The sequence below is a fragment of the Miniopterus schreibersii genome (assembly GCF_964146895.1).
Source record: "Miniopterus schreibersii genome assembly, chromosome: 3".
Taxonomy (NCBI): domain Eukaryota; kingdom Metazoa; phylum Chordata; class Mammalia; order Chiroptera; family Miniopteridae; genus Miniopterus; species Miniopterus schreibersii.
Genome location: NC_138103.1, coordinates 7,617,056 through 7,632,202, shown reverse-complemented (window position 1 = coordinate 7,632,202; position 15,147 = coordinate 7,617,056). Strand labels below are relative to the sequence as shown.

Below are 15,147 nucleotides of genomic sequence, written 5' to 3'. Positions count from 1 at the left end.
TGCCTTTGCCATAGCATGATACATACGGAAAGGATGTCTCAGCACACGGAAGAACAGAAACCAATCTCAAAGCTGCTCAGAGCTGGAAAGGACAAGGCCAGGAGCCTGGCCACCTGGGGGCCCCGGGAGGGAAGTGCTCTAGAAAGCACCAGCTGACCCGGAGCTTGTGAGCTAAGGCGTTTCCCTAGATGCAAACTCATTTCAGTGACTTTCCCACCCCTAGAGTTGGGGGACTTTAAGGTTCCTTAGTACTCGGCAGCCTGGTATCTGTCTCCTAAGTCACCCTAAGTCACCCAGCCTAAGGGAAAATTGTCCCTCTGGCCTAAGCAGCTCATTTGGCTTACGCAGACACATGCCAAAGGCCCTTGTGAAAACGACAGCAGCCACTTTCCCAGCCTTGGCCCACACCCACTGCTCATCCCCTTTCCCTGAGCCCAGCTGCTCACTCTTGTTCTCCGTCTGCATCCGCTCGTGGGTCTTCTGGATGTTCACTAGGTTGTGTTCACTCCGCGAACGCTCTTCCTGCAAGGAGGAGGCCACAGGGTCGGAGGGAGGCCTTCATCCTGCTGGGCCACCTGCACCCCAGGCACAGGCCCATAAGCATGGCGCTCATTTTCTACATCCAAGTCAGGACCAGTTACAAAGGATTCCCCCTTCACTAACACAAAAGCATTACAAAGGCATTAAAGTGAAATTGTACACTACAGATTTAATGACTCTCCACCAGAAAAGACAAATTGATCTACAGATTCAATACAATACCCACCAAAATTTCAGCTCACTTCTTAGTAGAAATTGACAAGCTTATTTTAAAATTGATATGGGGAAAAAAAGAAAAAATTCATATGGAAATTCAAGTAACCCAAAATAGCCAAAACAACCTTGAAAAGGAAAAACAAAAGCATTGGAGGACTCACATTTCCCGATTTCCAAATTTACTATAAAGCTACAGTCGTCAAATGGTGATACTGGCCTATAGAGCAAGGGACTAGAATTGAGTCCAGAATTCACACATCCATCCATGGTCATTTCCGCTGGGGGAGAGGGATGGGGAAGGATGCTGGTGCAGTTCTTCCCCACATCAGCGGTCCTGGGACCAGGGCTGCAACTGAAGGTGCCAGAAGCAGGGATGGTTCTTAGAACTTCTAAGTGCCTGCAAAGTGGAGTTAATGGTGAACGCAGCTACACTACCCAGTGGTCGAAAGAGCCCAGTAGTTCTGTACCTATGTAATCCTAACCTTCATGAATGGGAATGACCGAGGAGGGCTGGGGAGGAGACAGAACATGACACCTGCTAGACTAGCATTGCTGCTGGCAATCTGGACCAGCTGAACCTAACATCCTTCCAGGGGTGGAAAATGTGGGTAAAAATCAATGACAAAGGGAGAGAAAGAGAAATTAGTAGCTGAGGAATGAATGGGTTATGAAATGGTGTAAGTTCAATATTATATTGATAACTTCAAGATACACTCAGACTAAGAAAATACTATGGGCTCTAAACTCGGTTATACCAGACGCCCAAAAGCGTGAAGCCATATATTTGCTAAGATCCCTCCTGCTCTTAGAACCGGATAGAGTTAAAAGGGAGTCTGCAGTCCTGAGTGGCATCCCTCTGAGAGACATTCTGGTTACACGCTATGATGATAAACTGGATTAACTACTGACGACTGAAGGGAATCTAGCAATGTGGCAGTATCTTCTTTTCTTTAGCCTTAACATTTTATTAATGAACTTTTAGAGCAGTTTTAGGTTTGGAAAAAAATCGAGCAGACAGTAGAGAGTTCCCATACACCTGCTTTCCTCTGCACAGTTTCACCTAATTAACATCTTGCATTAGTGTGGTACAGCTGTTACAATTAATTAACTAATACTGACAATTATTAACTAAAATCCATAGATTACATTAAGGTTCACTTCCTTTTTCCCCCTCTTTATTATTTTTAATATGTTTTTAAAAATTTGATTTTAGAGAGAGAGGAAGGTAGAGGGAGAGAGAAACAAAGCACATCGAAGTGAGAAAGAAACACTGACTGGTTGCCTCCTGTACACACCCCAACCAGGGATCGAACCCTCCACCTGGGTATGTGCCCTGAGCAGGAATTGAACTGGCAACCTTTTGGTGCAGAGGAAGACGCTCCACCAACTGAGCCACACCGGCCAGGGCCAGGTTCATTTTGTGATGTACATTCCATGGGTTTGGACAAATGCATAAGGTCATGTACCCACCATTACAGTATCACACACAATAATTTTACCTCCCTAAAAACCCCTTCCTATCCCCATGCACCCCTCCCTATCCCCAAACCCCTTATCTCTTTACTCTCTCGTTCTGCCACTTCCAGAATGTCATATAGGTGGAATCATAGTCAATAACCTTGCAGACTGGGTTCTTTCACTTAGGAATATGTGTGCCAGCATCTTCTGACTCTTAGTTTCCAGGTTACAGCCCACTACAAAGGATATCCTTTAGGAAAGAATTTCTGGGAACTGCTCCCTCCTGGGCCACTGGACTGTGCAGTTATGGCTCTCAGCAGACTGATCCTCGTATAACTATAAACCTGGGTGATGGCATGCTGAGAAAGGGACAAGGGACAGACTATGGCAGTGCCTATCAATATACCGCAGCACACTGGGCACAAATACACATCACCCCTGTCTTTGTAAATGAAAAGTTATTAGAAAGAATAGGGAGAGAACTGGTTGTTGATAGGATTAAAGCACCAGACACCACATGCTGGGTCTAAATTCCCCGGGAACAGCCCACCCTGAGCCAAGAAAGCTTTTGAAAGTCTGTATGATGCGCTCAGGCTAAGTTACATCCAGGTGTGACCACCTCGCATCTAACCCTAGTTGGGGCACCCAACACTTCTGGGGACAAATATGTATGCTAAGTGCACCCAGGCCATCAGTACAGGGCGTCAACACAATCACGGCGGAGTAAGCGACACTGGCTCACAGACAAAAGGGTGTGTGCGCTGTGGGACCAGCCAAATGCACTTTTAATGAGAAATAGGATTAACGGGAAAAGATGTGTTAATCAGAAAAAACAGACTGAAGTGAATTCTCTTGCAAGGGGAAGGGAGGGGTGAGAGTCAGCCTGGAAAGATGATGAAGATTTAGTAAAGTAGTTTTCTAGGACCCATGTGTTGTTGGAAAGGGCTTGCACCCAGTCCCACCAGGCCTCCTGGCTATTTTAATATAGGTGGAGGCTAATGCAGCCACAGGGTGAAGGCTCTCCATACTGCCTGCCAAGCCCCAAGGGGCACAACTATGGGATGTTATGATCTCCAAACCTGTGGAAGCCCTCTAGGGACACTGGTAGGTTACACTGATGCACCAGGACTACCCTGACCCAAGGGTTAATCAAAATAAGACATAGCCTGAAATACAGTTAGCAGAGACAGGACTTGTACTGAGTACCGCCTGTCCTCCCCTTAGGAGAGCACACAACAGAAACCAGGCTCAGTAAAGCCTCTGAGCTGAGGCAGGGTGACTGGCTTTATCCCCAGCTGATTTGGAACCCAGGAATAACTGAATCATGGCCACTGTAATAACGCCTGCCCATAGCAATATCTGGGACGCGGGCAGGCCCTGTAATTCTTACTGATTAGTTCCACATTGAAAATGAATTTTCCCATGACCATACTTCACTATGGTGTAACAGACGGCACTGTCGCTAAGATTCAACCACCTTATGTAAATAAGTGATATGGTAACACTGAGACTGACGTCCAACTGTATTGGGAGGCTGAGTCACAGCCTTCTCAGAGTATAATACTCATGGAAAATGAGTGGCCTGAGGAAGAACTGGATTTCTCTAATCATCAGCTAATTTCTATGCTAAATATTTCTACACAAGTTTATAATAATGTACAAACAGTGGTAGGTGAAGGGCAAAACGAGTAATCACATTAGCTCAACAATATGAAAATGGATGCAGTGGCTCTAAGTACACATTAGTTGTTTTCCTAAGTCTATCCCTAGCCCCAAGGGCTTCTCCAAATGTCAAGCGTATTCATACTGCTCTTATCGTTGTATCTGTGACAGTGTAAACGCCATACCAAAGACAGATGGTAAAATATGATTGTTTTGCAATAAGAGAGCCTCTAGGCCAAGGGTCAGGGGGTGGCTTATGCAGTAAAATATTAACTCAGCCAGCCTGGGTTTTCAAACCCTGCACATCCAAAACAGGTTTGGCCTTGGACCGACTTCTGAGCGAAAACCTCTAAACCCTTGGACTATCTTGCCTCAAAAGAGCATCTTTGTTTACCTGGCTCAGGGGTGGAAGGAAAAAGGAGTGCCTGCTATTAAATACAGGGCACTTCTGTCAAGCAGTGAAATGTTCTGAAGTTCATCATGGTCATGGTTGCAAAACTCTTGGACTGTACTGAAAACCATGGACTTATATACTCTAAATGGGTAAATTATACCTCAATATAGCTGTTATTAAACAAACAATCATGAGATCCTGCACGTGATGGGTAACCCAACAGGAATGGTAGTCCTGCCCTCCTCCTCTCACCTTCATGACGTCCTCTTCCTTCCTGCACATCCAATCTCTCTGAACACAACCCCTTCCCACCCCTCCACACCTCGGCATCACAGCCCATGTTTCCCTCTAGGAATGGAGGGCTGTGGCTTTTCACCTGCGTTTGTTTGATCAGCTGATGGAGCTCTGTGAGAAGTTCTGCAATGCGGGAATCAGCAGACACGAGGGCCATGGCACGGGGCGGGGCGCCTGGGGTGGGGAGGAACAGAAGAGAACCTCGTTAGATGCTGTTACAGGTTAAACTACTGTGCCCTCAAAAAAGATTGGCGGTAGTCCTAACCCGGGGACTGGTGAATGTGACCTTCCTTGGCCATAGGGTCTTTGCACTGCTCTGCCTTCCAGATGTGGGTAAATGGCATCCATCCCTGTCCAGCCAGCTTCCCAAGCTGGAAATCCTGGAGTCCCTCATTCCTCCTCCTTGCTCATCTCCAACCACCCATCTCCATGATCAGTCTTCATTCAAATTCTATTGGCCTCAGAAATTTATCTCAAACTCAGCTTCCCCTCTTCCACCACACCTGCCACTGTCTTAGTTTAGGCCCTCCTTGATATATCACAATATCATCCCATCTCTGTTCATTGTGGTTGGACACAAAGCCTGTTTAAGGGGGAAAAAAACCTTTGAGTAAATAATATATGTACTTAGTAAAAAATATTCAAACAATTCAAGAAGTACAATACCTCCCACCCCAAGAGGCAACCACTATTGTTCTTCGGTATTTATTCTCTACTGATATCACATGTATAGACAAGAAAAGAAGTATTTTTTAAAACCTTTGCAAATGGTAGGTGGAGAGACGGACAGACACTAGAGACTGAGGTTGCCATGCTCAGCAAACCAAAGTGAAAACGCCCACCTTGTGGTCTGGATGGGAAGGAACAGGTCAGATACCAAACCAGGCAGGGCCTACGCCTGCAACCAGCAGGCAGCAGTGGGAAAGGAGGGCCCTGTTTTTGAAGAGACTAGTCTCAGTCTCTCCCACACTCCGCCCCACCCATGATCTGGCTCCCCACACATACAAACGGTGACTGGTGACCCCAAATGCTCTCCGCCCACCCCATTCTTATCCATGTGAAATAGTTTTGAAGCGATGCGATGAGTGGCGGGGTTCCTGAGGATCACTGGGCTTGCTGGGTAGCACCCTGCCTACAAGAACTCCCTCGCTTTATGATTTTACAACAAACTACTGCTACCTCAAGACACGGTCAGTTATGAACTTGAATTTTCTCAGAAAACACACTCTAAGCAGAGGCGAAGCTTCCTCAGGCTCGCTACTCTGAGCACCACGCCTTCTGGTGCAAAGCAAGCAGGAGCAAGCTGCAGGGGACACGAACTACACCTGACCCGCAGCCCCGATGGAGAGGCCGGGCGGCTGCCAGGCAGCAGGAAAGCTCCAGGCCCAGCTGCCTGTGACAAAGCCCAGGGTTCCCAGGTGACCTCATCACTACCCTCCAACCACCAGGCTGGGCGACTCCTGCAAGGCCTCGGGCATGCCCTGAAGCAAGCTCAGTGCTGTGACCTTTCTGGCTCCTAGCACTCTCTCCTCTCTCTAGGGACTTAGAAGGCAGCACCATCTCTTTCTACCCTCCAAGGCAACCATTATTCTGATATTTTCCACTACAGATCAGTTATGCCTGTTCTAGAACTTCATATAAACATCATCAGGCCACCATCAGGCCACCCAATTATTTTGGGCCTGGGTTCTTTCACTTAACATGTTTCTGAGATTCACCTATGTATGAATCTCATACATTCTATTGTATGAACAAACTAGTTTGTTTAACAGGCTTTTTTTTTTAATCCTCACTCAAAGAGTGAGGATATTTTTCCCTTGCTTTTTTAGGGAGTGTAGAAGGGAGGCGGAAGAGAGAAGGAGAGAGAGAGAAACATTGATGTGAGACACATTCATTGATTGCCTGCCAAACGGGCCCTGACCAGGGGCAGGGATCAAACCTGCAACCCAGGTACCTGCCCTTGACCGGGAATCGAACCCATGACCCTCCAGTGCTGAGGCCAAACCTCTAACCACTGAGCCACGCTGACCTGGGCTAACTAGCTCTTTTAATTGGGCCTGGGTTCTTCCCAGTTTGGGGCCATTATAAATAAAACTGCTCTGAGCAGTCAAGGGAGTCCTTTCTGAGGCAGATGTTCACTTTTCTTGAATAAATACTTAGGTCTGAGGTATATTTAATTTTGTAAGAAACTGCTAAACCCACCCCAGCTGGTTTGGCTCAGTGGTTAGTGCGTTGGCCTGTGGACTGAAGGTTCCCGGCTTGGATTCTGGCCATAGACACATATCTCACTTGCAGGCTCGATCCTTGGTCCCACATCGATGTTTCTCTTTCCCTTCAACTCTCTGAAAAACAATGGAGAAAATATCCTTGGGCGAACATTAAAAAAACCAAAAACTGCCAGACCCTTTTCCTGAGTAGTTGCACCATTTTCCACTCCCAGCAATGTACGGATTTCCAGTTGCTCTATATCCTGGGCATCACAGTGTGGTCACTTTTATTTTATTTAAAACTTGAGCCACCCTCGCCAGTGTGAAGTGCTGCATTGTGGTTTTAATTTATTCTTCGCTGGTGACTATCAGTGTTGGGCACCTTCCCATGTGCTTATCTGGCTTCCTTTATGGCGAATCTGTTCAGGTGTTTAGCCCGTGTCTTAACTAGGTTGTCTTTTTATTATTGATTTATGTTGTTTCTGTTAATCCTCACCCAAGGATATTTTTTCCATTGATTTTTAGAGAATGGAAGTGAGGGCGGGATGGGCGGGGGGGGGGGGAGACAAGGAGGGGGAGAGAGAAAGAGCGATGTAAAAGGAACACATCAATTAGCTGCCTCCTGCACGAGCCCTGCCTGGGGCCAGGGACTGAATCTGCAACTATGTGCCCTTGACTGGGATCAAACCAGCAACCCTTTGGTGTGCAGGGTGATGCTCTAACCACTGAGAGACACTGGCCAGGGTTTACTTATTTTTCAATGTTTGTCATATATTCAGGATATGTGTCTTCTGTCAGATGTAAATTTTGAAAATTCTTTCCCCTAGTTTGTGGCTTGCCTATTCAACTTAGTGGTGGTGTCTTTTGATTAACAGAATTTTAAGCTTTAAGTCTATCAAAGTTTTTCTTTCATGATTATTGCTTTCTGTGTTCCCAGGTAACAAAGATGCTCTTCTGTTTTCTTCCAGATATTCTGTAGCTTTGGCTTTTAAGTTTATAATCCATCTCAGATCAATTTCTATGTTTGGTGTAAGGTAAAGGTCAATGGTATTTCTTATCCATATAATATCTCACTCCAATATGCTCTTAACCCCATTAGTAAAGTCTTTATTTCAGATATCTGAATTTTTGGTTCTAGAATTTCCATTTGTTTCTATTTTAGTTTCTATTTCTCTGCTGAGATTTTGTGTCTGTCCACTCATTATAAGCCTATTTACATACTTGAACACAGTTTTAATAACTGCTTTAAAATTCTTGTTAATAACACTGGCTCATCTTGGGGTTGATCTCCATAGAATGCTTTTTTTGTGTGAATATACTTCATATTTTTGTTTCTTGTGTCTAATAATTTTGAATTGCATCCTGGCCATTATGAATGACTCTGGATTCTGTTATGCTCTTCTAAAAAGTCTTATTTTTGTTTTGTTTTACCAAACAGTTAAACACAGCAGAACTCAAACTCCCTGTGGTAGGCATCAGCTGAATCTGTACAGCTTTTTCAGCTTTGGCCAAACTGCTTGGACTGTGCCCAATGCTTGTCCAGTTCAGAAGTCTGGCAGATTTTAAAAATAATAGCTTGGCCAGATGGCGGGGCTCAGCGGTTGAGCATCGACCTATAATCCAGGAGATCGCAGTCTGATTCCTGGTCAGGGCACAAGCCCAAGTGCAGGCTTGATCCCTAGTAGGGGGTGCGCAGGAGACAGTTGATCAATGACTCTCTCATCAATGATGTTTCTCTCTTTCTCGTCCTCTGTCTGAAATTAATAAAGATATATTTTAAAAAAATAAGAATGAAAATAACAGCTTAATTTACATATAATTCACATACCATATAATTCACTCTTCTAAAGTGTTCAATTCAGTGTTGTTGTGTGTCGTTTTTCATTTTTTAGTATATTCACAAAATTGTGTAACCATCACCATTATCTTTGGATATTTTCAACACCCCTATATGAAACTTTTACCCATCAGCAGTCACTCCCCATTCCCTCCTCCTGTTAGTCGCTGGAAACCATTATTCTGTTTCTGCCTTTATGGATTTGCCTATTTTAGACACTTCATACAACCAAATCATACAGATGCAGCCTTTTATGACTTGCTTCTTTCACTTAGCATAATGTTTTCCATGTCGTATCAGTACATCATTCCTTTTCTGGTTTAATAATATTCCATTGCATGGATATACCTCATTTTGTTTATTCATCAGTAGATGGACATTTGGGTAAAACTACTTTTTTTGTTTTTCCTTTTTTATTGAATTTATTGGGTTGACATTGGTTAACAAAATTATACAGGTTTCAGGTGCACAATTCTACAACATATCACCTGTGCAGTGTATTGTGTGTTTGCCACACCCAAAACTACTTTTATATAAAGATTTGGAACACCTCTGTGGCTATCTTCTTTCCAAGATGCACCTTTGTCATAGGAAACTCACCGGTATCATTGCTGTCTTCTGGGTGTCATCTCCTGACCAGTTACTACCTGCTTCTGGCTACTCTCCAATACCTTCAAATAGTGGTTTTTCTCCTCCCAATATTTTGTGAAGAGTTAAATATTCATTATTTGCGTGAAGGCTGGCCTGTAGCAACCTCGGAATGTCTTGCCTGGCACCTTTTCTCCATTTTGATAACAGCACTACAATTTCTTTTTGGAAAACTGCCCCTCACCTTGGCTCCAAGGATGGGTGTACTGCCTGCGCCAATGAAAATATTACATTCTCCCTGACCATCATGTGACCCAAGTCTGGCCAAAAATTAATTTCAGATCTTTTGCTAGAGTTATCTGCAAAGAGATATCTTCTTTCAGTTGTTGGTTAAAAGAGTAGCACAGAAGCCTGGAACTGATAGAGGCTTTGCCTATCTGAGAGAGAAACCAACATGGAGGAAAGCAGAGCTGAGAGACAGAAAATGCCAGTGACATACTTTAGTCTTCTGGATATTGCCGTGCCTGAAGCACGTATACCCCTTTTCCACCTGGGCTAGTGTTTGGGTTAGCTTTTTCTTATCTGCAACTGAGAAGTTTGACAACTAAGAAGTAATACTTAGGGACAAAGGTTGCAGAAAGGAACTATACGTGAACTGCTAAACACCTAAAGCAGCACTGTAGCCCCTCTACTATCAGCCAAGGCATCATACAAATCCAAATATCCTATACTTACACCACTCTAAAATTAATCCCATAGGGCTTAAGACAATACGAGCTTTGTTCTGAATCAAAGGGAAGAAAAGCATCTAAAGCCCTACACTTAGATCCCATCCTTCAATCCAGCCACCATCAATAAGAATCTACATTCATTAATTGTTTTAAAAAGTTAAGGAGAAAATGATATTTTCCCCCCAGGACCTACCATGCTTCTGTACTGGACCTTACACAGGTGATTCTCTTTTCAACCTTATAGCAATCCTACAGGCACACCCTCTTTCTATCTGGGACAACAGAAGTTCAGATAGGTTAAGTTATGCTAGGCAACTCAGTTAGGAAATACTGGTAACTAAGCTGGGATTCCAAGACTGAAAGTTCTAAAACCTATGCTCTTCCTTCCAATTCCAAGTTCTGTCACAACTTCACAAATTCAATAGCAAAAGAGATAATGCAAATAGATGCATCAGTCTATTGTAAACTGCCACTCATCTGTTAGGTTATTAAGATTACACTGATGGTGATTTATTGTGGCATCTGAAAAAAAGAGGTAGAAAAATAAAGGTAATAATGACAGCTATTCCTTACTGAGTATCTACCATATGCTAATAAGCATGTTTATGTAGGTTATCCTATTTAACTTTTCTAACAATCCTGCAAAGAAAGTACTATTCATTTAGTACTGTGGAGAAATAAATGACTTTATCAAGGTCATGCAGGTACAAAGTGGCAGAAGTGCAATTCAAATCCAGATTTGTCTGACTCTACAACCTAAGTGAGCCTTAAGGGCTCAAAAAGCCCTTATCATCAACATCCAACTCCCACTGGTGCATGTTCACCAGACTACCTTCTGCTCCATGGATACAGTGACCACAAATCCTGAAGAGACATAAACTATTTTTTCTAGTGCAGACAATTCATCAAAAATCTAAATGAGAATCACTTTTTAAACCTTTGTAAGAATCTTTGTATACAAATTTAGAAATCAGAAAAAAAGAAAAAAAATTTTAAAAATAAGGCCTGTGACTTATCAAATGTCTCTGCTTCTAGCTCCAGAAAGTTGGTCACTAAAAGCTATGGAATGGCCCGAAAAAAGATGGCAGCGTAGGTAACAGCTACAACCGCTGCCTCCCACAACCACAACAAAATTACAACTGAAATACAGAACAACCATCATCAGAAACTCCTGAAATCCAGGTGAACAGAAGCCCTACAACCAGGGAACTGAAAAAGCACCAAGACCTGTAGGAGGGGCGCAGACATGGGTGGATGGGGCTGAATCCCAGAGACGCGGCCGCGGCCCCACACCCGGGGCTGCCATTTAAACCGGGGAGGACATCTCGGCAGCGGAGATTTCCCGGGAGGAGTGAGGGGTCCCAGCCCCACATCAGGCCCCCCAGCCCAGGGCTCCAGGGACGGGAAGAGAAATTCCCACAACTTCGGGCTGTGAAAACCAGCGTAGACTGTTGCTGAGGGTCCCAGAGGGTGCCAGAATTCCCGGCAGCTCCTCTAAAAGGGCCCGCGCACGGACTCACTCAGACGTGCTCCCTCTGAGCCCCAGCGTCGGGGAGCAGCTTGAAAGGAACCTGGGACACTTGGGGAGGAAATAACCTGCCTGCAATTGGGGTGAGAGCTGGAGGGGCAGCTTTCTCCCAGAGAGAAGAGCTGGCAGAGGCCATTGCTCCTTAGGTTAGTCCTCCCCGCACACAGCCGGCAGGAAGGCGCCATATTTGAATCTCCAGCACCTGACTCACACCTTTGGCCAGGCCCCGGTGATTCCTCGAGACCCCGCCCCTCCCCACCTGCAAGCTCATCCAAGCCATTTCCAGTGGTTTTTCTGTGCAAGTGGCCTCCCGCGCCTTATGGTTAGGACTTTCCTAAAATCTCTCAAATAAGTAGCAGCGAGCCCTCATATGTCTTGATAAGTGGCCCCTGGCCTGGCTCTAGCGGCAGCCTGCATTGGCTCATAGCTTGGCCTCTCCTGGACACCACCAAGCCTAGCACAAGTAGCAGCCAACTACGGTTTGCTGTGTAGCTCATGCTGGCTGGCCCTGGGCAAGGTACTGGCAGAGGCTGACTTTGCACCTCCCCAGAGGCCCCAGAGACAGTGCACCTGGTGGTCAGACTTGGCCACACTGGATTACAACCCTACCACATCCACGAGTGACATACTCAAGGGGCACACTTGGTGAACACCAAAGCTCCACTGAAATAAATCCTGCTCAATAGGGGTGTCTCCAGCACAAGAGCTCTCTGGCTGTAGCTGCAGCTGGTCCTCACAGCCAAGTGGCCTGGGGGTCAATTCCTCCCAATGACGCCAACAGCAACCAAGGCTCAACTACAACAGGGCAGTCAGTGCGCACACCCCACACAGGGGAGCACCTAGAAGGCCCAGCTCAGGTGAATGGGGAGGCTGAGCCACAGGACCCTACAGGACACCTACTACACAAAGCCACTCTACCTAACACATAGAAACAAACACCTGGAAGCAGCCAAAATGTGGAGGCAAAGAAACATGTCACAAAGGAAAGAACAGAAGAAATCTCCAGAAGAGGAACTAAATGAAATAGATCCAAGCAAGCTAACAGATACAGAGTTCAGAATTTTGGTTATAAAGATGCTTAACCATATTAGTAAGAGTTTTACAAAAATAATTGAGAAAAATCAATGACATAATAAAGTACCAATTTGAAATGAAGGCTACACAAACTGAAATGAAGAATAATTTACAGGGAATCAACAGTAGAGTAGAGGACTCTGAGAATCAAATCAGCAATTTGGAACATGAGGAAACAAAAAGCACCCAACCAGAAAAGAAAAGAGAAAAAAGAATTCAGAAATATGAAGATAGTGTAAGTAGTCTCTGGGACAACTTCAAGAGGCCCAACATTCGTAATTATTAGGATACCAGAGGGAGAAGAAAGAGAGCAAGAACTTGAAAACCTATTTGAAAAAGTAATTACAGAAAACTTCCCCTACCTGGGGAACAAAACAGACTTACCAGTCCAGGAAGCACAGAGAGTCCCAAACAACCGGAACCCAAAGAAGCCCACAGCAAGACACATCATAATTAAAATGCCAAAGGTTAAAGACAAAGAGAGAATCTTAAAAGCAGCAAGAGAAAAGCAGTTAGTTACCTACAAGGGAGCACCCATAAGACTTGTCAGCTGACTTCTCAACAGAAACCTTGCAGGCCAGAAGAGAGTGGCAAGAAATATTGAAAGTGATGAAAAACATGGAACTACAACCAAGATTGCTCTACCCACCAAAGCTATCATTTAGAACTGAAGGTCAGATAAAAAGCTTCTCAGACAAGGAAAAGCTAAAGAAGTTCATCACCACCAGACCAGTACTATGTGAAATGCTGAAGGGTCTTCTTTAAGAAGAAGCTAATGAACAAAAGAATCTGACAAACGAAATGGATCCAGAGACATTGACGCATGCAACAGATGATCATATTTCAAAGGAAAGAGGGAAGAAGGGTGGAGGGTGGGAAGAGATTAACCAAGGACGTTATATGCATATAGGCATAACCCATGGACAGTCCATAATGGGGTGAAGTCCTGGGGAGGGGATGGGAATGCGGTGGAGAGGGTCAATTAGAGGGATAAATGGGACACCTGTAATACTTTCAACAATAAAGATAAATTTAAAAAATTAAATAAATAACTAAAAACTAAAAGCTATGGACTGTAATGAAGCTACCCAGTGAGAACAGGGTGCCTCATTGTTGGGCCACTGTGGTTTATAAAACACTTTCAAAGGCATTGCTTCAGATCCTGGATAGCACCTCCCAAACAGCCTTCTCCTACTGACCCTACGCTACAATGCCCATGCTGAACAATTCCAGCGCCCCCATCTCAAACAAGCACAGACTTCCATGCTTCTGTGAAACCTGCCCTGTTATGCTTCCCTGAAATGCCCTTTAATCCTTCCCCTTCTTCTCTGGATCTCACAAATTTACTCATCATTCAGGGTCCTAATCAAATGGCAGAAACGTTGACACTTTTATAGCAATACTGGCCAACCGTTTTACACCATAGCACAGGGAACATGAAAATATCTGTATGGCATACTGGGGTAAAGAACAAAGCTGCTTACAGCCAGAAATGACTGGCAGGGGGATCTGCCCCAATGCCAAGGGCAATCAAAACTTCCAAAGCACCATACACAAACTTTCATTCTTGCACTTGTCACATATACAAGGAAAGACTAAATGTTTCACTTACTTGTCTCTCCCGCCAAACTGTGAGCTCTTAGCAGAGTGGGATGCCGTTTTATTCATTTCCTATTCCCAGCGATTAGCACAGGGCCTGGCAACAGATTAGTCCTCAAAACAGACTGCTGAACCGAATCCTGGAAACCTCTTAAAACAGTCTTTCAAGTTATAAATACAGCAACAAGTCTGAGGCTGGGCTATTCAGTACCTTCTTCCCCACTGCAGAGACAAATCCGTTACTACCAACATATTCTAAGAGGGGCTGTCTCCTTTCCACCTATGGAGAAGAGGTACTTCCCTTTTATAAACTCATTCATTTAACAGCATTTATCTAGCACCTACTCTGGCGCCAGGCATGTGGGATATATAACAGTGAGAGAGACAAACAGTCCCTGCCTTGCTTTTAGGGAACTTAAAGTCCAGAAAGAAACACAGATGTTAAACAAATAGTCCACATACTTATCTGTAGGTGAAACCAACGCTCTAAAAGGACCATATAGAGCAGAACGCAGAGAAATAGATAAGTCTCAATAATGACGAGAATGTCAAAGAGCTGAAAACAAATTCTCAGGCAGAAAGGACCAAGTGCCAAAGAGAATACGTACCATTAAACACCCAGCAGCGAAACTGCAAAGCCTCAAGGATAAACATGTGCTAACAGACTGGTGCAGGGGGAGGAGAGGGGAGGCAAAAGACACCAGGAATAGCAAGGTGTTTGGCTCGAGGAGCCGGAAGTGGGGGAAGGACGGGGATGGGGACAGCTCAAAATTTCAGTTACTTAAGAGATGCCCCAAGAGAGCAGAATATAATGAAACCCTGGAGGTAAAGATAGAGCACTGGGTGTGAGGACGGAAACCTGATAGGTGTCGCAACAGACGGTATTTGTATTTACAGCCTGCGATGGAAACCTCCTCGGAAGTGAAAGCTGGGAAGAGATGAGCGTGAGGCCTGAGGCCAGCACAACCCTGACGGGAAGAGGGGCGAGGACACCGGCGGAGAGGCCGCCCCGCCGCGGG

At 44.9% G+C, this 15,147-nt stretch overlaps 2 protein-coding genes across 3 annotated transcripts in view; one reads left to right on the top strand and one right to left on the bottom strand.

Moving 5' to 3' along the window:
* The window catches only part of LOC308555136 (nuclear protein 1-like), a 74,214-nt gene that overhangs the window by 30,960 nt on the left and 28,107 nt on the right, over positions 1 to 15,147 (top strand). The window lies entirely within an intron of this gene.
* The window catches only part of LOC308555132 (SAGA-associated factor 29), a 33,607-nt gene that overhangs the window by 17,695 nt on the left and 765 nt on the right, over positions 1 to 15,147 (bottom strand). For both annotated transcript variants that reach the window (XM_081133008.1, XM_081133007.1), the window contains exons 2-3: positions 4,647 to 4,738; positions 447 to 522 (exon numbers count right to left, since the gene is read on the bottom strand). In XM_081133008.1, coding sequence (XP_080989134.1) covers positions 447 to 522; positions 4,647 to 4,721 — 151 coding nt within the window. In that variant the 5' untranslated portion in view covers positions 4,722 to 4,738. The remainder of the gene's footprint in view (positions 1 to 446; positions 523 to 4,646; positions 4,739 to 15,147) is intronic.